We start from the raw sequence: 23,731 nt of genomic DNA, 5'->3' as shown, positions 1-23,731 counted from the left end.
TAAAGAAAGCTGTTTGAGAAACATTATTCTAAATAACTTTTAACAATTATGTGACGGAATTCTGAAAGTAACGCGAAGGTGTGTTACGAAATGATCAATTTCTCGGTAACATTACAAATTGCGACAAACTCGAGCAAATCCGTCCGCGGCTATTACCTGCGACTTTCAATGGAGTGCGTCATGTTGTATGTCACATACCCGCCCTGCATGGTTCCTGCAGTGCAGCTTTAAGCCTCCTACACACTTTCGATTTTCAACCATTGAATAAATTCATCTATTCATATAAATAAAATCGGAGTGTACGTATGTAATATCGAGAAAAGAAATAATATTTCCTTCATGTCATGTATTTGCGTTGCTGATATAAAACCATTAAAACGTTTGGCAGTCTGTCTATCTTTGAAATAAAGATAATTTTTACAATTAGCTCCCTCTGGATCTAGATTTTCGATTTTCGACTGACAGTCCTTGCTATGTTCCTATGGAGAAAGTTATTCTACTATTAATAACATAACTAGTTAATAAAGCAACCGGGTAACTTTGCTGTGTTATTCGAATCATTAGAATTTTAATTATGTATACTATCATAAATAAATGTTCATTAATAGAAAAATGACTGGCTGATGGTACTAGTATAAACACAAGAAAACTTTTTTTTAATAAAAGGTAATTGAAAATGTAGAACATAAATGTATGATTTAATTTAATTAATCAGTTATCACACATGAATCCTGCCTTGTTCCACTGCGATTAAATTAAGATTAAATTATCTTTTATCTTAGAATCGCACGTGCGTTGGGGACTTTATTTGCAGCGCGTTAGTCGAAACGACGGTTGTCCCGCGCTCGCGGTCAGTGTCGACAAGAGATTCAGAAAAATAGGCCGCAAACGACGCAACCTTTGTCTTTACGCGAAAAAAAATTAAGTCGAAAGTAATCTATGGCATTAGTTCGATTCGTTTTTTTATTGTAAAAACTGGGGTGTGCCTCGCGGTTTTTTATTTCCAGCCAGATATATTTTGATTTTGTGTTTTCGCGCTTATTTTGCCAGTAATTTTCAACGTAACGTGAGGTGAGTTGAAGTAAATATTTAATCGTTTTATTATTAACAGACACCAAAAATATTTGTTTTAAAAACATAGTTAATAATATTAGATAGTCTTAAAACTTCTACATTCAAAATAATAGTAGGTAGTCTACGAAATATTAAAAAGGTTAAATAAGTTCCCACGCTTATGATAATTTTTCATTTATAGTACAGTTTTCTTCTTTTAAACTACAGAAAGATTTTTAAATCAGTTTCGTATTTTTTTTTGAATTGAGAATAAAAATAATTAAATAGAAAACACATATTTACGATGATGCCCAACTGACTTTATTATAGTGCGGGTCAGAGTACGAAGGTTCCCACTTCAAAATCAGCAAGCAGATTAGGCTATAGGTTTTCTCAATGAAAAATATTACACTCCAGTCAGTGGGGCAAAAATATTCTGAATTGTTCCTAGAATTCATTATAATTTTAACGCGCCGCAAATAAGTTATCGCGTTAACAATAAAAAAAGTTTAATCTTTTTTAATCTTCATACATATTTTAAATAACATATACTTTTAACACTCTGTACATAACAAGACCTAAATTTTTCTGTATTATCAAGATTATATTTTACGATTCGTTCGACCTTGTTTAAGTTTCATTATTTGACGTAAACTTTTAAAAACTTTACCAAGGATAAGGCAATATTTAAATCCTCTTATTTATCCAGGTTAGATACTAATTGATTGTTTGTTTGCATTGCAAAAAAAAGAAAGAAAGAAAAAAAATTGAAAAAAAAAACCTACTGAACCCATTCAAAAAAAATTACTGTTGGTAAGCTACACTATCCCCTGACTGACATATTATCTCTAGTATTTTTTTAATTCCGCGCAGATAAATGGCGGGTAACTACCATAGACAATAAATTATGTAACCTTTTTACCGCGTTTACATAATTATGACAAGGGTTGTACAAGACTTAAATTTATGTATTTTAACAGAGTATGCAAAGCCCTAACTCTCGTGCAAAAACTACGAAACTATAAACCCTAACATATATTTATATGTGATAAGTAATCAACATAATCAAAGTATAATGACATGATGTCAAAACTGGTGTGTACTGCATCAAAACATACGTAAGCAAATCCGCATTCTAACAGCGTAATTAGCGTTGCATGTCGCGCGGTAACATGCGAGTTTGAAGCCGTATAACTACATATAGAGGTTGCACTTGTCTCTGTCACTTTGAATCTCATTAGAAAAGTGTTGTAAATCATTTGATTGTTAGGAACTTGATTTATAAACTTATCTCAAGTAAAATTAATGAACCAAATAGAAATGAGTAAATGTGCGTAAAATTTTTGGTTATAAACTTATGCTTATTAACCGATTTAAAAAGGAGTGGGTTCTCAATTCGTCTGCATGTTTTTTTTTCATTTTTGTTACTTCGTAATTCCGCTCCTGGTTGTCCGATTTTCATAATTTTTTAATCGAAAGGAGTTGCCAGTCGTTTGGGCCTATTTTTGAAAAATTAAAAAGTATCCAGTATTTTTAAAAATTAATAAGATAAAAGAGTTTAATTGTATAATATTTAATTCAAATAATTTAATGTTAGGTTGAGTTGAATTTTCCTAGCATACTCTACTTAAAAGCCAAAACATAAATTAACATTTTAACATTATCATTTTGTCTTTTGTTTTAAGAGGTTACAGTACAAGTAGTCGGCCTCCGTATTGCGACAAATACGTCCGTTTCCGTCCGGACATACAGACATAAGTCCTGAACGCCTAAGGCAATATTAATTGTTTTATATCCACGTTCTATTATTTTTATTTAATCTGTAAATAATTCTGGCATTTGAAGTTTTGTGCCTTTGTCCTATTTTTTTTAATTCGTTGTATGTTATTTTTTTAAATTTATTTATTCTTAAAATTATATTTTATTTAGTATAATGTCTCTAAAAGCTTTACCGCAACGTTCGTTTCCTAAACTAATATTTGTAGTCCACAGTTTGTTTATGTATTTTGTTTGTAAACCCGACGCAAGCATCGTACTAATGTTATTTTATTTCACAAATGAATCATAACATGTTAAACTAAATACTCTTCTCACATTAAATATTATTCCGCATCACTAAAAGTAACAAATTTCCAAACATATTAATGTCTACGTATTTATACACAAAAAACACTCAAATATGACGATGCCTAAATAAGTTATTTAGTTTTTATTTTATAAAATTTTTAGAGATATTAACCTTACTAATATTATAAATGTGCATGTTTGTATTCTTCTTCTTCGTCGTTACAGTCTTGTTAGACTGATCGTGGTCATCAAGTATCAGTGACCCGCTTTACCAGGCGCCGCCACTCCGCCCTAGTCGCTCCCTTTTTTGTACATTGGTGCAGGGGGACATTCACAGCCGCTCTGATTTGGTCGGTCCACAGGCGATCTTCGTCGGCATGTTTGTATGGATGGATGTTTTCTGAATAATGTGTTTAGAATCTCCGGTACGGCTCAAGGGGTGTTGATGAAATTTGGCACAGATATAAAACAAAGTCTGGAAGAACACACAGAAAACATATTTTTTAATTCAGCGCGGCTGGAGTCCCGACAGCTAGTAACATAACATCATATATATCTTGCTATAAAATAATAGACTCCCAGGTCTGTATATTATCTAAGATTATATAGATATCGTTTATTGAAGCTATGTCATCATACGGTATATGATACGTCGGCAACTTATCTGACATTGATTACAGAGATCGCAACAAAAACTATATTTTGCATAAGTTGATATTTATTAAACAATAATTACTGCTTACTTCTCTGCTCATAATACAATATCTACAATCTTCTTACATATAATAAAATTATCAGTCGTCCGAACTCCATGAGCGCGAAATTATAATATAAATTTAACTAGTAGCCTGTTTTTCTTTCCTTTCCGGTTATGTTCTACAAATATGCCAAATTTTATCAAGATCCATGCAGTTACATTCTATAAACATCCATCCAAACTTTCGCATTTATAATATTAGTAAGACGACTGAAAAGTATAAAGAAAAAAGCTGACCTATTGACAGTTTTAATAGGTTCCATGGTAAGTTTTTTTTTCGTCAAATTCAGCAGAATTGGTAGTACTGAATGTACTCATTGTCGAGTAATAGATTTATGGATAGTAATAGTATAAAATACTCCAGTGTTTGACTTGAGACATGGGTCAAAAACATTATTATCTTGACATATCTTTGTCTCACCAAATGTATTTTCGTAATCATATCAGTATTATACTGTCAATATATGAAAATATTATCGCTTGCCTATCTTAAAACTTGAGATGCACTCCAACAAACTGAATATTGTACAAATAACCAAAGTATTGTGTAAAGATTACACTCAAAATCTCAGTATTTTGTTCATACAACACATTATATAAAAGCGAACAAGTTCGCCAACATGTTCGGTTCAAGTGCTACGTCCAGTTTTCTAACGCTCGGCGCGTTGCCGATATTTCCCGCGCAAGTGATTACAACAGCCATCGTATCAAATGTTATGCTTTCTGTACCGGTAATTATAAACATATAAATATCTCATTAATAGTGACTCAATATCATCTCCCTGTCCTTATCTAACTTATATGGGGTCAGAGCACCAGGTTCTCTTCCTCCAGATCGATCTTTCCCCATTCATTTAGGGTAAACAGTGTTAATTATGTTACCAATAATATAGTTTATTAAAGCTATACAAAGGAAATAGATTCATCAGAACTAGAGATGAGAGATCCTTTTACTCACTTTCGCAGAAATGTTGCAAAAAGGAACTTATGAGCGCGATTTTCTAGCGAATCATTCGTATAAAATATTTTATTATCTGTCAAATTCTTTCTGAGAATACTGAGATAATAATTACCTATTTTATGGACGTTTCCAGTGGAAACGTATTCTGACAGACTGTCAAAATTGTACCATTGGATAATTGTGTTTTACAAGTTTTTTTTTTTTAATTTTCGTAAGTAAAGTGTGTAAGCATTTTGATCATGTACTCGCTTGGGGGCATAGTATCATTAAGGTTATTTTTTCTGGAAACTTGATCGTACTAACCATATACAGTAATATATGCCAGCTACAGCCTTTGCAAGATAAAACAAATATTTTTCTAAACCAATTTATTGATAGATTGGTACAAGTACGGATGCCAATTCCCTGAAAAAAAATAAGTATGTACTTAAAAAAAATAGCGGGAATATGTGGTTTGCGTGCACAGAAGCTTGTCAAGAAATTTTGAGCGAATCGGTTTTTTTATTCGAAATTCTAAACTTAATATTAACCTAGTATATCTTAATATATGAACAATCTCTCGAAGATTCTCGGTTGGCGGTCGGAATGCAATGGCGTCGTTGCGATGCATCAGAAACAACTTTTTGCCGCGCAATTAAGTCGGGGGGCTCGGCTGGTTCTGTGAAATCAGTAACATGTTTTATCGTAAAATATCTGAACGACTACGTAATTACTCTTTACGTCAGGCGATTTATTTTTTTTTACTTATTGACAGTTATAATTAAAAATAATATAGTAAGTACTGAAATTTTTATCGCGTAGATAATTAAAGGTTAATCGACAAATACGCTTATTTTAATATATGTCAAGGATTATAAAATGTATATCAAGGTCTTTAATTATTTGCATAATTTTACTTCATAAAAATCGCTTTAGAGTTATAAAAATTTCATAAAGACCAGAAAAGCAAAGAGGTGTTATATCTTAATTCGATAATTTGCAAATATAATGATAATGACATTACTACGTTATAGATTTTATACTTTGCGATTTAATATTACTGGTATGAACTTTTAAATTAATTTACCTATCTGTTGATAAAAAAAAAACAAAATGAATTCCGAATTTTCCGTTCTACGTAATACACTGATAGTTTGGTTAATGTTATTTTTCTGTTCGTTCATACATAACATATTAAATGTATTAGTTACTCAGTATTTTTTACTAATTCGCGAATCGACAAGTAAAATGACTTTGTATTCAGCAAATGCCTTGTCTCTTCAAATGATAAGATTAACTTTTTAATTTTATCAATTGTATATCGGACCAATTCATTGCAAATAATCTATGATAAAATAAAATAAAAAATGCTAAATTTTACCGGTTTCATAATACTTTTAAGGCACCATTTTAAGGAAACCTACATTCCCTATCTATCTATGTTATCCACCAAGACCAGAAATCTAGGTTGTATAAATTAATATTGCATTCTTTACAAAAGTCTAGATTTATAGTTTTATAAACGAACATCCGCCTTTCTCGTCCGGTTGTGGAACCATAAATAAAGAAGATCGAACGGGCAACATTTGCCCTAACGGTAAGTAATGGTCGCGCATAGACAACTTCTTTGGGGCATTAAGATTCGACTCGGGATGTCTTTTAAAATCTCCGCAGACTAACGGAATGCGGTGTATTTACTACTTAATTATTTAAAACCTTTAAATAATATACATTTAAAAATCTAATAATAAATATAGCCTATGTCACCCGGGGATAGTGAACCGAGATTTCATGTTTTTAACTATGTTCAACGAAGATTTCAATTTAAGAAGATTTTATACTGTTTCTGGCCTCATATTCCTTATGTCTATGTACCGCATGTTCAAGTGTATGTAGTACTTCATACTTGCTTCAAAAAATATTATCGTTGTGTTGTTTTAGTTTCTTTAAACCTTCAAAGATTAAAAATAATGATAATAACAAATCGTTATCTTAATTCCTGGGTCGTTTAATAAGCAATCGTAATTCCTTACTTCCGTTGAAAGACAGTTTATAATATAATGTACATCTCCTAACGTGAGTTACTCGTAAATCACAAATCTTATGTTGTCGTATTAAATATAAAATATTCCCGAGACAGTTATTATATTATTCTGCGACAAAACATGAAATTAACAATGGCTTGTGCAAATCGTTCGCTGTGACGCGTGTAAGTGAACATTTATGTTCACATTAAAAAAAAACAAATGAACCATTAAAACAAAGATGTTGCTATTATCATGCATAACAAGGCACAGGCAGTTCTCATCGGCAGCCATATCTGATCATAATAATAAAATATTTACACTACATTGTTATAGATAGATAAATCGTAATACGAGCCATAACCATAATGCTATTGACGATAATGAGCAATAAACTTTAGTTGTACCGCCCCCAATAAAACATTTGTTTATTGGTACGTATAAATATTAACAATACTCCAAAATCCCCTGTATTTAATTTTTCTTGGTAACATAAACCACTTTCAATGGTATCGACATTCAATACAGAGTTTTGTATAATTATTATTGAATGTTGAAACAGTATCGTCTTTTGTTATTTTAATAACAAGCCAAGTATTTACTCATTTTGTCTTTATTCAAATGAAGCGCTGCCGAGTGCTGACTGCTGGCCATTGCTTCGTTATTTTTCAACTGTCAAAGTCAAGGACAAAATAATTACCATATCGCGTGACAGGAATTTCAAATGCACAAAACATTAAATTCTCAAATTCAGTGCGCTATTTACGAGGAACGGAACGGAACGTGTCATTACAATTTTTTGCCTAACATTAATTTGACCCACAAAGAAAGCAGAAAAAACAAATTTCTGTTTGGCGCGATCTAGACATACCCATAATGCTTCTCTACATCCTTATAGCTTACTAGTATATACAGGATTAAAATGTAACTGCATTACTTATCACCACAACTTCTGGTAATTGCTATTTTCTTTTGGCAGGCGTAACAAACTTTTGCCTCAAATATTTATTTTAGTATTTTATCTTATATGATGAGTTTATACATACTAATAATATTAAATAAAAATAATAACAAGGTCTTAAAACAAACTCAAAGTTTGCTGTAAACAAAGTAATAATATTATTCTTTATGGCAATGATACTGAACTGACGTATGACGTTTGTTCATGCTACGTCAAGTTGACGTCACTATCAATTTATCAATATAGCAAGTCAGCTGCGAAATGTTTTGGCAAACAAAGTAAACGTCGATTTGATTTATGTAAATAATGTGTAGTGTTTTCTTTACAATAAAATTATACATATAAAATGCGTGTAAAACTATTTGGCTGTTTCCGTAAGCGTCGTAACCCTGAAACTGAACCATTACTTGGTGAGGCCGGTCCTAGCAGAACCCAAAATGAGGTAAACATCTGTAAACCTATTATATTGGTGTCAATTTCATTTCGTTTTGAAAACATATTTGTTCTAAAAGGCAGAAAAGATAGGTCTGTTTGTTAACTATAACGGTATTTTTCACAGTATACAAACAAACATTATAATGATTACCATATTTTTTTTATAAGTGATCTCATTGTTCCTAATTACCATATTAGGTATTTTCAAAAAAAGGTTTAGCACAAAGTTTTTATTCCAAAATAGTATGGTTACAAAGTATAACTAGTAAACCCAACGGTGGTTACTCTTGGTAAATATGGAATAATAGTAAACATGTTTATAATTGTAAATTAACTCAAACAAATACTACTGGTAAAATTTAATAAACTTCGCCTATAACCTGTAACTCGTTAACTTGTTTATAGTTATGTGTTTTTATTGAAACAATAAAAGTATTTAAATAAATTATTTCATGTATATGTATATCATGTTCATGTGTATAGAATTCAATGTAAAGAAGCTTTACTCATGTTTTTTTTTATATTTTTAACATCTAGAGACTGATTACACTATAGGCTTTCACTAAGATGTGTTGCATTCGTAACATGTTTAGTTTTTTATTATTTAGTAACTAATTGATTTATTTTCCTCATTCCAGCAGACACAAGCAAACAACGGCATGGCAGAGATCGGAGTGTCGCAGGCGGCGCTGGTGGAGCCACGCGGAGAGGGAGGCCGCAAGCTGCCCCAGTACATCGCAGCTTTGACGGGTAACTATCATGACATACTATTACAGGTTATGCAAATTGTCTGTTGCACAATGATGACACTTCATTATGTCCTCCTCATCTATAAGTAATTTCACTTGTTTCTCATTGTACCCTAAGCATGAAATAAATCACCCATACGTCTTTATGAAATTAAACCATAAATAAAACTCATTTTGTTATGTTTTCAGCCACTCTGGGCGCATTGGCTGCCGGGTCTATGCTCGGCTGGTCTTCTCCGGTCATATTCAAAATCACGCAAGCCAACAGCACCGATTATGATTTCGATGTCTCACAATCCCAGGGCGACTGGGTGTCCTCGCTCATCAACCTCGGCGCCGCAGCTGTCTGCTTCCCCATCGGACTCATCATGGACGCGCTGGGACGGAAGAAGACCATGTTGTGTCTCGTTGCTCCTTTCACATTGGGTTGGCTTCTCATTACCTTCGCGACTAACGTTGGAATGCTCATGGCTGGAAGAATCATCACCGGTATAGCCGGTGGAGCCTTCTGCGTAACCGCCCCTGCTTACACCAGTGAAATAGCGCAGGACTCCATCCGCGGCACTCTCGGCAGCTACTTCCAGTTGATGATCACAGTCGGTATTCTCTTCTCTTACGTCGTAGGAAGCTACACCACTGTATTCGTCTTCAACATTCTTTGTACCATCATTCCTATTATATTTGGTATAGTATTCTTCTTCATGCCCGAAAGTCCTAACTTTTTAGTGGTGAAGGGCAGGAACGATGAAGCGAAAGACGCTCTTATCAGACTCCGAGGTAGGAATTACGACGTCGATTCCGAATTGGATACCCTGATCAACAAAGCTGAAGAGGCGAAAAACAACCCGGTGTCATTTCTGTCCGCTATCACAAAGAAGACGGCGCTAAAAGCTATTCTTATCTGCTACGCATTGATGTTGTTCCAGCAACTATCTGGTATCAACGCCGTAATCTTCAATACATCCGCCATCTTTGCTAGCGCCGGTGCGGCCATCCCGAGCGCGATTGCCACTATCATTATTGGCGTGATCCAAGTAGTAGCTACCTTTGTCTCCAGTTTGGTGGTTGATAAACTGGGCAGAAGAGTCCTCCTCCTGTTCTCTGCGCTAGTCATGTGTGTCTGCTCCACCGCTCTAGGTGTATTTTTCTTTATGCAAGGCGTCCACGGTCCCGAATCGTCGATCGTACAGTCAATGTCCTGGCTGCCTTTGCTGTCTCTTTCCCTGTTCATTATCGCTTTCTCTCTGGGCTTCGGTCCCATCCCCTGGATGATGGCGGGCGAGCTCTGCTTGATTGATATCAAAGCTTTCGTCGGCTCCACCGCCGGAACTCTCAACTGGCTGCTCAGTTTCACGGTCACCAGCACCTTCAACTCGTTGAACAAATCGATCGGACAGGGACAAGTTTTCTGGATGTTCGCCGGCATTATGCTCGTAGGCTTTCTATTCATCTTCTTCGTCATACCGGAGACGAAAGGAAAGAGCGTAGACGAGATCCAAATAATGTTAGGCGCGGAACCCCAGACGCAGAGCAATTCTAACACCACAAAAAAATAAACCAATCAAAGAGACTGAATGGAAGAGTATTTTTATATAAAGACTTACTAAATGTTAGTCTATGATTGGCTAATTGTTTCTTTGGTGTCACAATTGTGCTACGAAAAGCAATATTTTTGTCTATGCGTTACCAAAGATTTGTCCTCTGTCTGGATTTTGCATTCCACTGTCGACACCTAGATTAAGGAAATGGTAGGTTATTTTTTAGTGTAATTTGTAATGATAGCAAATATGTTAAGGCAGCTGATTTGATATCCATTTTTAATATCGACTTATATGGTATATTGCTTTGTATGACCCTTGTGCTAGAATTGTGTGTGTACATTCTGACATTTGGGTATGTTTTGTAAAATAAAGATGTTTTTATCCGTGATTGTAAGTAATCGATGAAATCATATCACAGAAAGAAATAATGTAAATACGATTTTAAAAATTACTTTTTTATATATTTACTTATTATTATTTTAACGAATTTATTTACAGGATAATAGAAAATGCCATAAATGTTAGCATAATAATGATATTGTATATTTGTATTAAATCAATTGAAATTATTTTTTAACATATTTTAATGCCAAGTTATTTATTTTTAAAAATATAGACATTTGTGATTTTAAATTATTTGACGTAAAAAAAGGCGCGAAAATTCTTTTCGTTTCAAATATATTAGTATTAACTTAATTTTAGGTGCATAACAATAATGGTTTCAACGAATTTCAAATTACAAATATTGTAGAGATGAATTAGGCTGTTTGCACACTAAATTTGGGCATGAATTTTTCAAAATTATCTAAGTTTCTCGTTTAATGTAAATTGACACAATACCATTGTATTTAACTATTAAAGTCAGTGTCTACGCATCCTAATGATGCAATAATAATGAGATTATTGTTATGTAAACTGAACATGATGTAAGTAAATAATAATTTGACGTAATGAACGTCAAAAATTAGTGCTTGCCAACGCTACGCGAATGTCACTGTTTGTAAAGCTCCTAAAGCAAAAACAATCACTGAAATTTTAAAATATTAGTTTTTATTTGGAATTAAGACAAAGGCCTTTTTATTTTAGTACAAAGTTAGGAGGAGACGTAAATTGTGAATAAAGGAATCTTAACTGCAAAGTTGTAACACCTTTCTTAAAAAAGTATGTTTTAGAAATGCAAATAAAGTTCGAAAGGTATGTAAAATAAAACGAGACATGCGCAGGCCACATTATTTTGTTAATATGATTTATAGCAGATGTAATAAACTCGCAAAGCAAATGTGAATATTGTTATTGTTTGCAGTTATTTGTAGATTTTAATAAATGTATGAAACTTTAAAAATAGTTATTTCATTTTTTACACACGATTTGTCGATAGTTTCACAATTTTCATCAAACTTTAGCTTATGGGAGGACATTGCTCACGATTAGTCGACTGATTGAAAATACTTTACTGTTGGTAGTTTTAAAAGTAAAACTGCAACGAACAGCTAATTTCTAATAAAATCTATTTGTCGTAGTAAATGCGCTGTGAGATGCATCATAATAAATATGTAATTATGTATACGTAAACACGGAAGATAACTTCTGTCATCTTTATCAGAGACAATAAGTTATAAACTTATGGACAATATGTTTATCACCTTGCACAGCTCCAACCTGAATCATTCTAATAGACAGAGATAGAAGGTTCTTAAAGAAAAGAGAAGGGCTCTTAAATTTTAGACTCGAGCGTCGTGTGGTGGGAATTAAAACCTGGGTCATTGTACTTCGCTCTTCTATTATATAAATTAATAAAAACAATTAATGCATCATTGTAATGTAATCTATAACAATTATCCCGTCTTTACTCCATTATTTTTGTATATTGTATACAAGATATTTCTGTAAGCCTGGTAGTTTTCACGTAGGTGATAGTGCAGGCGTTAACCCTTAATTCGACGAAATTTTCTGTAGCAAAAAAAAACTGTTTTTTTTAGTAAAGTCATACGTAATTTTCTCTAAACTAGTTCAGTAGATTTTTTTAATTAGTTGTTAGTCACACTGGACACCATCGAATTTCTTAATTAATAACTCTTGTTAAGTACCATTTTATCTAACTTTCTATATGGTATTTATGTTACTTGACTACATGATATTTAACAGACCGGGATATATACATTTTTGACCAAACTAAACTTGACAACGTCTTCACACGTTTCGCATCCCAGTATGTAAATTGGGCAGGTGCTTTTCTGCAGCTTTCATAATTTAGGTAATGTTTAAAAATGATCATACGGTAAAAGTGTATTATACATTTTTTTTTATTAAATACAGATAAAACAAATCGAACAATGAAATGTATTTGTTATCTCTATTTAACTCGTTGACGACCATGTCAGTTATATGGTAGGCAGACAAAGAACACATGACCTCATGTTTGATATCAAATAACAGTTGAGTCAATTATATTCAGTAACTGTCCTCATTTACACGCAAAATCAATAATGAAAAGCAATTGTTTACTACATATATTTATTTTGTTCCTTTCTGTATCACAAATACATGCACATTCACAGCATTATAAATATTAATCTCGTAACAATCCAATTACAGTTACTGGTTTTTACAATCTTTGGTTACAACGGACATAATTTACACATTTACAAATTTCTTATTTACATGATTAACATTTATACATTAAAAAATTAAACATTCTATGTGACCTATCATTTTATGACTTAGCCTCCTTAAATATTTTTCACTTCAAAACGTGCGAAATTTCTCACAATAATTAACCAAAAACAACCTTATGGCTTCCTTAAAATAATTTAATAACAATAAAATAAAAAGGAGCCTATAATATATTCAAATTTGAACCTCCACCACCTATTTTTGAGTAAGCACTTCTATAAAAATTGCAACAGAACAATGAATTCATCATAGCATTCAACGAAGAAGAACTTTGTGTTCTGTACAACCCTGAAGACACTTCCTCAATACATGGTTCACCAATAAAAGTTTGCAAATCACTCTTCGGAAAACCTTCGCTGTAGTATTGTTTTATAGTATCATATGCATCCATTATAACAGATATAAATAAACTGAGAACAACATAAATGTAAAGACTTATAAAAGAGTATAAGTAAACACGGCTAAACCACCAGAGCATCGGTGATTTTTTTGACATGATCGAGAAAGTTGCAAACATATCATCCCCGTTAATAAGAGAAAACAAGCACTCTGATGTTGTAGCTAAGGATCTAAATTTCATGTGATACGGACCTAGTATAAGCCAACCGCAGAACATAAACCCAGCATAAAGGAGCAAAGCACAGAAAGAAAATCTAAATATTTTCGGTGCTGCCTTTTTCAATGTTAGTATAACAACATTATATGTTTTAAAGAAGCCTAAGTATCTAAGTACTCCAAACCATACTAACAAATTACCTAAACCTAAAAATAAAGAACACACATTCCATTGATCATTTGTAAATTGGTTTCTTTCTATTTGTTCTTTTATTGCTGATCCCATAATGATAAGTAAATCGTTGACAATAATCATTATATACCAAATATTAAGGAATTCCAGTCGACCATCCCAACTTAATTCTTTGTTATATGCCCTTCGGAAAAATTGCACAGTTAATTCTTTAAGGAGCTGTGCTCGATATATAGCTCTACTGCATAACATGAGGGATGCAGAACAGATTAATATAACCAGTATGTTAAGAATACTACGTAAAATCTGATCGATTTTGTTATCCGTAATGTAGTTTTTATCACCATTGCAGACCAGTTTATAGGGTTCCGCTTCGAGGACCAGAGACATTTGTCCATCATGATCTTCATTATCAAATATTATTTCTACATCAAACCTGACACACTCTGGTGGGGTGATCGGACCGGCTGCTCTGAAGTTTATAGTTTTTAGAGAAAACATTAACTTAGCTCTTACTAGTGCTGCAAAATTAATTTCCATGCCTGAATCTTTGATGTAATGTTTGGATTTAAGCAACTGACCATTAGGTAATGTAAAATTTATACAAGTTTCATTGATTTCCGAGTTGAATTCATAGCTCTCATTAAATCCATGTATGATGCCTTGTTTATAATTATATTGGCAGAAGACAGGGTCAGGCATGTTGTTGTTGTCATCATTATATGAATATGGGCCAATAGCATTAGACAGATTAGCATAGCCTGCATATGCATAATCCAATGTGTTATAAAATTCATCAATTTTATAAACAGCTAAGGGACCAGCACCTGGAGGGTAGGCATTTATCTCTCTTGTAGAGTCCCAACCAAGTAGAAAAAGATGCGAGAATGTAATCCGATTGTCCCAAGTATAATTTACATGATTATATCTGTTATGTGCAAAGAGACAGAGTTGGAAAGTTACCAAAATTATCTTGATCACTTGCACAATGAATTTGTATGGAAACTTTCGCTTTGCTTGCCATTTTTCGATTGGATTCATAAAGAAAAACTGTAGTTTACGACGCATTTTTTCTTCCATTTGGTTTAGATTGGAGGAAGTAGTAGGACATGAAGAATATCCTTGAACATTTCTGCGATTACCTTGATTTCTTTCCGGTGTTTCGTTTTCTTCTTCTGTACCAGTGTTTTCATCTGGTAATGACTCCATTCTCTCCATTATAAGTATTTCTAAAAAAATTGCGTTTGAACAAAACCAGATTACTATAATAAGTAAACACAAAACTTAGTTTGATATTAAAAATATAGTTTATCTGGCTGCCAAATTTTATCGGATTGTTTACAATTAAAAGTATTTAGAAAACATCACTAGTAATAATAACTTTTAAGTAAAATGTTCACCACACAAAGGAATTGAGTTGAATGCACAGAAGAAAACAAGATATTGAAGTTGAAGTTATATGTCATAGTTGAATTGAAATGAAATTGTGAAATAATGTCATCACACATTTTGTTTTATAGCAATATTTGTTTACAAATTAAACTTCTTAATAATCTGTGCATCGATTGTCTGTGGTTTGCAAATTCATGACAGATTCAAGTTATCTATGACAAGTGTTATCCATGTTTGTCGTATTATTACATTATCAGGATCAAGAATTTTCTTCGAAAGAATTTGTAATGTCTTCATAAATTTTAACTCTATACGTTTATTGTATATCTCCTTTATCTTGTAATAACTGGCCTGTGTCGATAAATATACAAAATGACGTTAACAGTCGACAAGCTATTCAATAAACAAAGGTAAGTTTAGTTTATATTTTGGGGAAAGTAAGACGAACTTCAATCGTCAATGCAAGGTGTTTTCTTTAGAGGTTTACTACCGTATGTTTACCGTTTCAGGTTTACGGGCGATAATCTATTGCAGTTTCTCTTCTATTTACCTTTGGGGCTACTTTTTATGAGTTTAAGAATTATTCTGGGATTGATATTATGGATTGCTGCGATTATTCTACCTGATAAATCAGGTGTGCGACAGATATTGTCCACACTCGCTTGTTGGACGTTTGGTAAGGACATTATAACTAAATTGAATAAGATTCCTAAAATAATTGTATGTACTTGCCTCTTTTGCTTAAAAAATATTAGCAAATTTTTACCATGACAACTTGACATTAAATTGATATATAACATCATATTTACATATATTATACATATTAATGTCCATTAAACTTGTCTTCTGATAAATTTTGCTTTCAAGAATTTAAAAGTATAAGACACTATAAGAATTACCAATTAAAATGTAAATATAATTCACATTTTCTCAGGTGTTTATGTAAAATTGAAAGGCAACAGGGATCCACGGTGCAGTGTACTGGTGGCCAATTATGTGTCTTGTTTGGATTCTCTAGCGGCTTCACATGTTCTTGGAACTATTAGCGTAAGTAATAAACAAATGTGTCTATCAAATTTAAATATCAGATTATTGTTTTTTTATTCCATTATGGTAATTTAAATTGTACATTTGATTTTCAGCTAAGAAAATGGAAAGTGCCGCCATTTTTTGCTTCAACTCTCGGTATACGAAATGCATCACAATTTATAAGAAAGTAAGTATTTATAATGGTTTTAGTACTGAACAAAGTAGAGTATTGTGTGTTAAAACCTATTTTATATATAGCTAAGCAGATAAAGTGCTGGCTATCAGTTGTTGTGGAACTCCAATGCCATGATAATTGTGTTACAGTTGACCCTGAATAAGCCAAAGTCTATGGCACCAATATATTTATCTCACAGAAGTTTCTCTCAAACCCTTTCTGTTTTATGGAGGTTGTCCGTTCATGCAGGACATTGGCTTTCACTTATTACTAATTCATACATGTCATCCCTTATTTACTTACATATAACAGAGACTATGTATCAGTGCAAGTTCCAGAACAGGGAAATTCTAGTTTAACACTAGAACTTACAGACAGAAAATTTAGTATTTAATTCTAGTTTTAAGATTATTACTTCTGTTATTACTGCTAAAAATGCACCAATTGCAGGCAACACTTTGCTGACAGCTCAAGTAAGCCCATCCTGCTGCAGCCAGAAGGATGCCCCACTAACGGCAAAGCCCTGCTCAAGTTCACAGATTGGCCCTTCCCCATCGGCAACAGGGTGCAACCAGTTGCTATACGTGAGTTCTCTTTCTTTATTGTAATGGGAATTGATGGATGAGGGAATGGTTGAGGAGGGAAAATTTTCTCTGTTCATCTCCTCTGTCTAATGAAGGTAGGCAATATATTCATAATTTAAGATGTCTATAATCAACGGTCGCTTCGACATTTCGGCGAATTTAAGTACCGGCTTGCTCATTTGACAACTTATAATTTAAAAAAAAAGTTGTGTGGTGTGTAACATAAGTATGTACATAAACTCGTGTCTCGTCACTTGTATTGTGACGTCATAGTTTTAGAATTAAAAAAATAAGTAGAGTTAGATATTCAATAAACAAATTTAATCTTGACTCAATAAAAATAAAAGAAACTTGTTATTGTTAGAAAATGTTAGAATCGTCTAAATAGATGTGTCGCAATATTATTGTTGACCTTTACAAGTTTACCTTGAGCGCTATTAACTCAAACTGAGAAAAGATATTTTATATTTGAATGCATTTAATAGTCGTGGATTTCTGAGATTTAAATCTCCATTTAAAACATAATGTTCTCTCTCTTTTGTCAAAGATAATGAGAGGGATAAAAAATATAAAACACTTTATTAACAAAGCTCTTTGTGTTAATAATCATTAAAATCACTTCTGTCAAATTCCACAAAAACAATTAAGAATAAGTAATTTAAAAAAAATATCTTTAAAATGACGTGACAGATGACACTTGACGCTAGTCATCTACTTGAGCTTTAAGTTTTTGCCCCCATTAATTAGTAATAAGTAAGACAAAATGGTGAAAATCAAATAGGCACAAAGTAGCACGGTTTATAGCCTGTCCATGTGTTGGTGTGATGGTCAGGTGTGGAGCGAGCGATGAGCGCGGTGTGCGTGCGGGGTGCGGGCGGGGGCGGGGGCGGGCTGGCGCGGCAGCTGTGCGAGGACGCGCTGTGGTACCTCACCGCGCCCGCCACAGTGTACACGCTGCGCCTGCTGCCGCCGCTCGACCGCGACGCTGACGACGACGCCGCCTTCTCCCGCCGCATCGCACTCGCGCTGGCTGACGCGCTACAGGTACATATGGAACTGACTAGATATAGCATTGTGTCATTAATCTTTATTATTCACAGCTATTTATATCTTTATGTTAAATAATCGTCAACAATAATAAGATCGTCATGCCATAGGCAGTTTTTGACATTTGACGTTTACAAGTTTTAAGGGTTACCAGTGAGCAAAAATTTCCAAACTTTTTTTGAAATTTTTCCATGATGCGACTCTAAGCCATTGATTTGCAACTTATGATCTCCGTTGCTGTAGTAATTCCTTACTATTTAGATTAACAAATCCAAATTAATTCACCTACATGTCAACATTATAGTGACATTTTTCTGGGATTTCGAAAATATGAAAATGGCAACATTTAATCGTGTAGCCGCCGCACCCTCATTGGTCAAAATGTGAACCTGTCAACTGCCACAAAATCCTTGTCGTACGGCGTACGATCTCTCCCATTTGCGCACTTTCATCCCCTCTCAATATGCGAAAAACATGAGCTTGTAAATGGTTGTAATTGAATCTGTTCTTTCTGATTTGACTAAGTTTATTTACGTTCCTGTACATTGTAGATCCCGGCGACGGAGTTCAGATGGGAGGAGCTGCCGGTTGCAAGTGCGAGTGGGGGTGGGGGTGGAGGTGCGGCAGGTCGAGGTGGTGCGCGGGGCGGTGCGCGGGGTGCGGGCGGGGCGGAGTCTCTGGTGCGTATGGCACGCAAAGTGCGCGAGGTGCTGCCCGCTGTGCCCGAGCGTGATGTACTGCGCGACCTCGGTATGTATAACTGTACCATATTGATTTCACCGACTCAATGGGGAAATTATTTTATGTTTTCTTAATGTACGATTTGACTACGACATATATGTCAGACATTAATTATTTTTACTTATCGGCTGACGCGGCAGTTGTTGTGTCGCAATAAATTTTGCAATCAGAGACACTCATGTTCTTCACATTGTATATTAAAATTAATAGGTAAATTATTTTTTCTCTTTAGCTAAAACACGAAGCGTGGACGTGACTATAACGAACTTCCTGGAGGGCATAACTCCGTACACACCGGAAGCGGCGCCCCCGAAGGCGCAGGCGCAGGCCCCGCCCCCAGCGGAGCCCCGCCCCGGACCCTCGCGGGAGCCGCCCAAGTACGTGATCCCCGCACCCACTGGCGTCTTCCCCAAGACCGCCAAGGAGCGTCAGCTCAGCTTCCAGGAGAAGAAGGCGCAGATGATCGCTGAAGCCAGGCAGAAATACATTGAAAAGCACGGACTCGATGTCGCGAACTGTTGAACACGTCGCTTGTAATTTTACGATAGATAACATCGGATTGTGTTTGTATATTGAAAGTTGATAGTAATCATTGAATTTGAATTAAAATTGTGATATAAATTATTTGTATTTTGATTTCTGAATTAGTTGCGATATAAATATCTGCTGAATGAGACGAGACGTCCTCAAACTGACAATGTTTAAATGAAAATTATTTTTACGAAGAAAAATATTATAGTAATTATTATTTCTAAATATACAAAAAATATAATTGTCGCGTTTATGAAAACTTGTAATATTATGAATAAGATAAATAATTTTCATTATAATATTTTCTTTCAATATTTAAAAATATACAGAAAATATGACGAATTTATTCAGTTAAGAATTATGTTTGAAACTCAAAAATGTTATTCCTTAAACAAAAATGTTGGATTTATCGTAAAATTACAAAACAAAATGAAAGCAATTTGAGCCGCTTACAGGGAAAAGTTTTCTCGAGTATAAGAATTAAATTTTGTTCTTCGGACGACTTTTTTTTTCTACATTTTTTTTTCAAAATACTTCAAAATGCATAGCATTATTCGGACAAACCCAGTAAACAGAGTATTGTGACATATTTTACACAACTTTATAAGAAATTTGAAGCGAGAAATGAAACTGTTTATTTTAAAGGTTGTATTATGGTTCTGAAAAATTATAGTAATAAAAATAATTAGGATAAAGCTTGTAATTATTTCTAAATTATCACGTGTCCTTTTCATGTAATATTAAGGTGGATTTTCATAGCGATGGAGTATGGGGAAAAACTTAACTTTGTCTTTCCATTGACAAAACGCCTGTCTAAAGCAGTCTGTGTTTTTTCAATAATAATGTAAGCGAGAAGAATATTTTTTGTACATGTTTTGTCAGTGGAAATCCACGGTTAATTTGTTCCACTATTGTAGTTGTAATTATCGACTTTATTCATATGTAAGCAGAGTTTATTTTTGTACACAAGCTGGTGATGCGCGTTAGATGCCAAATAGGTATTCACTTTTTTCAACACGATTTTCATGTTATTGTAAAAAAAAATACGAAAATGACCTTGAAAAATCATAAAAAATACTCGTAAGTATTTTTTTTGATCTCGTGAGTATCAAATTACAAATATTTTTTAAGTATCTGTTTTACACTTTAGACCTATGACGTCATAATATTGTTTGGAAATAAGCACATTTTTTTCCAAATTTTAATCCTTAATTCGACGAAATTTTTTGTAGCAAAAAAACTGTCTTTTTTATAGTAAAGTCATACTTACGTTATTTTCTCTAAACTGGTTCAGTAGATTTTTTTTAAATTAGTTGTTAGTCACACTGGACACCATCGAATTAAGGGTTAACTCCGGCCTCCACTAAAGGATGAAAAAAGTTTTTAAAACAATTATTTTGCACATAAAGGATGTTTGTACTTTATATCGAGTTATTTAAACTATTAAAATGTTAAAATGAAAATTTTAACTAAACGAGTTGTTTCGTCAACATAATTATTATTTACATAGTAATAAGATATAATATATACCTATTTAATATAAGCCTTAGATCTCCTTTATTAAGCCTCAATCATAATTGCAAAATTAATAATTAGCAGCTGAGATTTCGCAGTCATATGTTTCTTTAAATTTATTTTATTTTCCTTAAACAAATTTAAAATAAAAAAGCATACTTTTTTTAAATGTCTATTTTAAATTATTTTTTTTAAAAAAAATTCAATTATTATTTTCGTATTCATTTAATGGTTTGTTTTTAAGTTTCTTTTAAAAATATATACAAAGTATTTTTTGCTTTTAGATTACGTCTTCCTTCATTTTTTAGTGTAAAGAAGTAAAAATAATTTAAGTCACATGAATATTTTGTAAAAAAAATTGATTATTTAAAATATAATTTGTGTACATCTGTATAATATATTGAACATAACTTTGGACATTTTACATATCAATATATTTTTTTTAACAAAATTGTATTCCTTATTTCTGTTTGTTATTTTATTTTGAGAATTAAATATTTGTTTAGATAAATGTGTTTCATTTATAGAAATTCACTTTAATATAAGAAAAAGGAATGACAAATTTAGTTAAGTTTTGAAGAGACGAAACAACATCCATCCATCCATTTATCCAAACTTTCGGATTTAACTACAACTGTTTATGACTGTCTTGAAGTAGAGAATTACTGTTTTTTTTAACTTTAAAATGAAATATTATTAATAAGTCATAAAGACTGTTAAGAATACTCGAAACCGAGCATGGAAAGAGGTGTGCCAGAACTGCGCCAATTAAAAAAAAACAAAATCTTTATTGCAGTTGATTTATTTGTGATAATTTATTATGTATAGAAACATTTCTATAGGCCGAGCCTGTGCGGAGTGCGGCGCGGCGTGTTGAGGCCGGGCGTCGCTATCTCCTGCTTCACGGGAACCTCTTCGTCTCTCTTTCTCTTCTCTTCCGCCATCTTCTGTTCCGCTTCCTTCATCTCTTCCTCCATCCGCTGCAAGTGGACTGCTGCTTCTTTCTTTTTATCTCGGTTTGATCTGCAAACAACACAATTAAAAATACGGAAATGGAAATTTCAAGAATATTTAAAAACTCGATAACTTGATCGCAGGTTTGGATATCTATATTTGATTATTATGAACTATAACTTAGCATAAACCTAGAGGACTTAGCTGGAACGGTTAAAAACATTCAAGATATTTTAAAGAATCTGTTGTATAAAAAAAGAACACTGACTTGCCGGTCTCCTTGACGGAGAAGAACATGGGTCCGAGCTGTGCGAGCCAGCGCGCGTCCACAGCGGTGACGCAGTGCATGTACTCGCGCGAGGTCATGGTCAGCTCGTGGTAGACCACGTAGTCAGGGGGGCTGCCCAGACCGAACAGCGCGGAGGTGGGGTGCAGGTGGCAGGGCATGCCGGTGCGGCAGTTCACGTACTCCCCGATGCCCTTCAGCCGCGCCGCTTGCTGGAAGTATGCTGCGGGGGGAATGTGCTACTTACTGACGAGTCAAGTGTAGAAGTCTAGTTTTACTCTACTTTCCCATCCCGCCCTTTTCATGAGAATAGGATAAGAAGGAGAAGTACATTTGGCGAAGGTGTGTGTGTGTGTGTGCGTGTACACATACCGGAGCAGATGCACTCGCGCACGGTGTCCCAGCGCGTGCCGCAGGAGGCGAGCGGCAGTCGCTGCGCCTGCAGGATGTCGCGCAGCTGCTGGCGCACTTCGCGCACTTTGCGCAGCGCCTTCGCGTGCACGAAGTGCTGCGTGCACCACGCGCTCGAGTAGCTGCGCAACACAACTCTCATCAATACGCTTCTTCACTCACATGTATACCACTGAACATATTCCGCTGTGATTAAGTATACATTGACTAGTGGAATAGGACATCTGAACATTTTATTTCTGTGATCTGTCAAAAACACGTGCAGAAATTGACGACGAGCGCGCGGAAGAATGGCGTTGGAGCCGATCGATAAAAACAAAGAAAGATATAAAATTGTAGTCAAATTAACACGTTAAAACAGGCAGTTTCATTAATTTGAAAAAATTTTGCGCATCTACAGTACAGTACACAACGAAGATGTGCTACAAAGAGGAGAGAGTTTCACATGAAGGTAGAGCGATGATACAAAGTAGCAAACTGTGTACTGACTTGTTGGACTTCCACTGGTTGTACAGATGCAGCAGTGTGAGATGGTCAGACTCCGGCACCTGGAACTTCTCCCGCGCCGCGTCCGCCTCCTCCTCGCGCCCCTGCGGCCGGTAGAACACTGACGGCACCGACAACATCGACACTGCAACAAACAAAACGAACCTTTCTAAGTTACAAGTTAAAGTTCATTATTGCCAAAGAGGAAACAGAGTATAGCCCCGTATCTATTTTATGTACAGATGTTTTGGGGGTGAAGGTTACACAGTTATCTCTCACCAATGATGAGGACCTCAGCGCTGCAGCCCATCTCCGCGCTGACGATGAGCATGTGGCACTGCGGGGGATCGAGTGGGAACTCCGCCATCTGCCGGCCCAGCGGCGTCAGCTCTCCCGTGCCGTCCAGCGCGCCCAGGATCCACAGCTGGTACATCGAGTTCAGGATCGTGTCCTGTTACATGAGTACACCTATATAAACCTTTCGATGGCCTTTTATGAGATTATCGTTGGGGAGAGGATGCGTGTAGTGCAGGTTTGGTGGTTATGATCTTGGCGAGGGATCCATAAAGGGTGTTGGCGAGGGGTGTGTGTAGTGCGGGGTGCGGGGTGCGGGGTGCGTGGTGCGGGGTGCG

General features: G+C 34.6%; 4 protein-coding genes across 14 annotated transcripts in view; 2 read left to right on the top strand and 2 right to left on the bottom strand.

Moving 5' to 3' along the window:
* Positions 1-11,865, top strand: part of nebu (solute carrier family 2 member nebulosa) — a 35,100-nt gene extending 23,235 nt beyond the window's left edge. For 3 of the 11 annotated variants that reach the window (XM_013316841.1, XM_013316835.1, XM_013316839.1), the window contains exons 2-3: positions 8,879-8,987; positions 9,176-11,865. In XM_013316841.1, coding sequence (XP_013172295.1) covers positions 8,879-8,987; positions 9,176-10,542 — 1,476 coding nt within the window. In that variant the 3' untranslated portion in view covers positions 10,543-11,865. Of the gene's footprint in view, positions 1-812; positions 1,072-4,400; positions 4,609-8,018; positions 8,245-8,875; positions 8,988-9,175 lie in introns of those variants that run through there. The other 8 variants (XM_013316840.1, XM_013316833.1, XM_013316838.1 and 5 more) reach the window with 6 other exon arrangements.
* A 1,089-nt stretch (positions 11,866-12,954) lies between these two features.
* On the bottom strand, positions 12,955-15,397 carry LOC106121454 (mucolipin-3). The gene has a single exon (XM_013317138.1). It carries the CDS (start codon positions 15,164-15,166, stop codon positions 13,364-13,366), a length of 1,803 nt encoding a protein of 600 aa, XP_013172592.1. The 5' UTR covers positions 15,167-15,397; the 3' UTR covers positions 12,955-13,363.
* Positions 15,398-15,544: 147 nt separating this feature from the next.
* On the top strand, positions 15,545-19,540 carry LOC106121468 (ancient ubiquitous protein 1). Its single transcript, XM_013317154.1, has 8 exons — positions 15,545-15,750; positions 15,850-16,016; positions 16,275-16,387; positions 16,483-16,556; positions 16,995-17,128; positions 17,961-18,172; positions 18,727-18,925; positions 19,149-19,540. Exons 1-8 carry the CDS (start codon positions 15,713-15,715, stop codon positions 19,436-19,438), a joined length of 1,227 nt encoding a protein of 408 aa, XP_013172608.1. The 5' UTR covers positions 15,545-15,712; the 3' UTR covers positions 19,439-19,540.
* Positions 19,541-21,752: 2,212 nt separating this feature from the next.
* The window catches only part of LOC106121244 (ATP-dependent RNA helicase l(1)G0007), a 9,195-nt gene continuing 7,216 nt past the window's right edge, over positions 21,753-23,731 (bottom strand). The window contains exons 6-10 of the mRNA XM_013316799.1: positions 23,379-23,555; positions 23,103-23,244; positions 22,575-22,735; positions 22,185-22,425; positions 21,753-21,985 (exon numbers count right to left, since the gene is read on the bottom strand). Coding sequence (XP_013172253.1) covers positions 21,799-21,985; positions 22,185-22,425; positions 22,575-22,735; positions 23,103-23,244; positions 23,379-23,555 — 908 coding nt within the window. The 3' untranslated portion in view covers positions 21,753-21,798. The remainder of the gene's footprint in view (positions 21,986-22,184; positions 22,426-22,574; positions 22,736-23,102; positions 23,245-23,378; positions 23,556-23,731) is intronic.

The sequence above is a fragment of the Papilio xuthus genome, unplaced genomic scaffold, assembly GCF_000836235.2.
Source record: "Papilio xuthus unplaced genomic scaffold, Pxut_1.1 DF826945.1, whole genome shotgun sequence".
In the NCBI taxonomy this organism is placed as follows: domain Eukaryota; kingdom Metazoa; phylum Arthropoda; class Insecta; order Lepidoptera; family Papilionidae; genus Papilio; species Papilio xuthus.
This window is presented reverse-complemented; position numbering and strand designations above follow the sequence as displayed.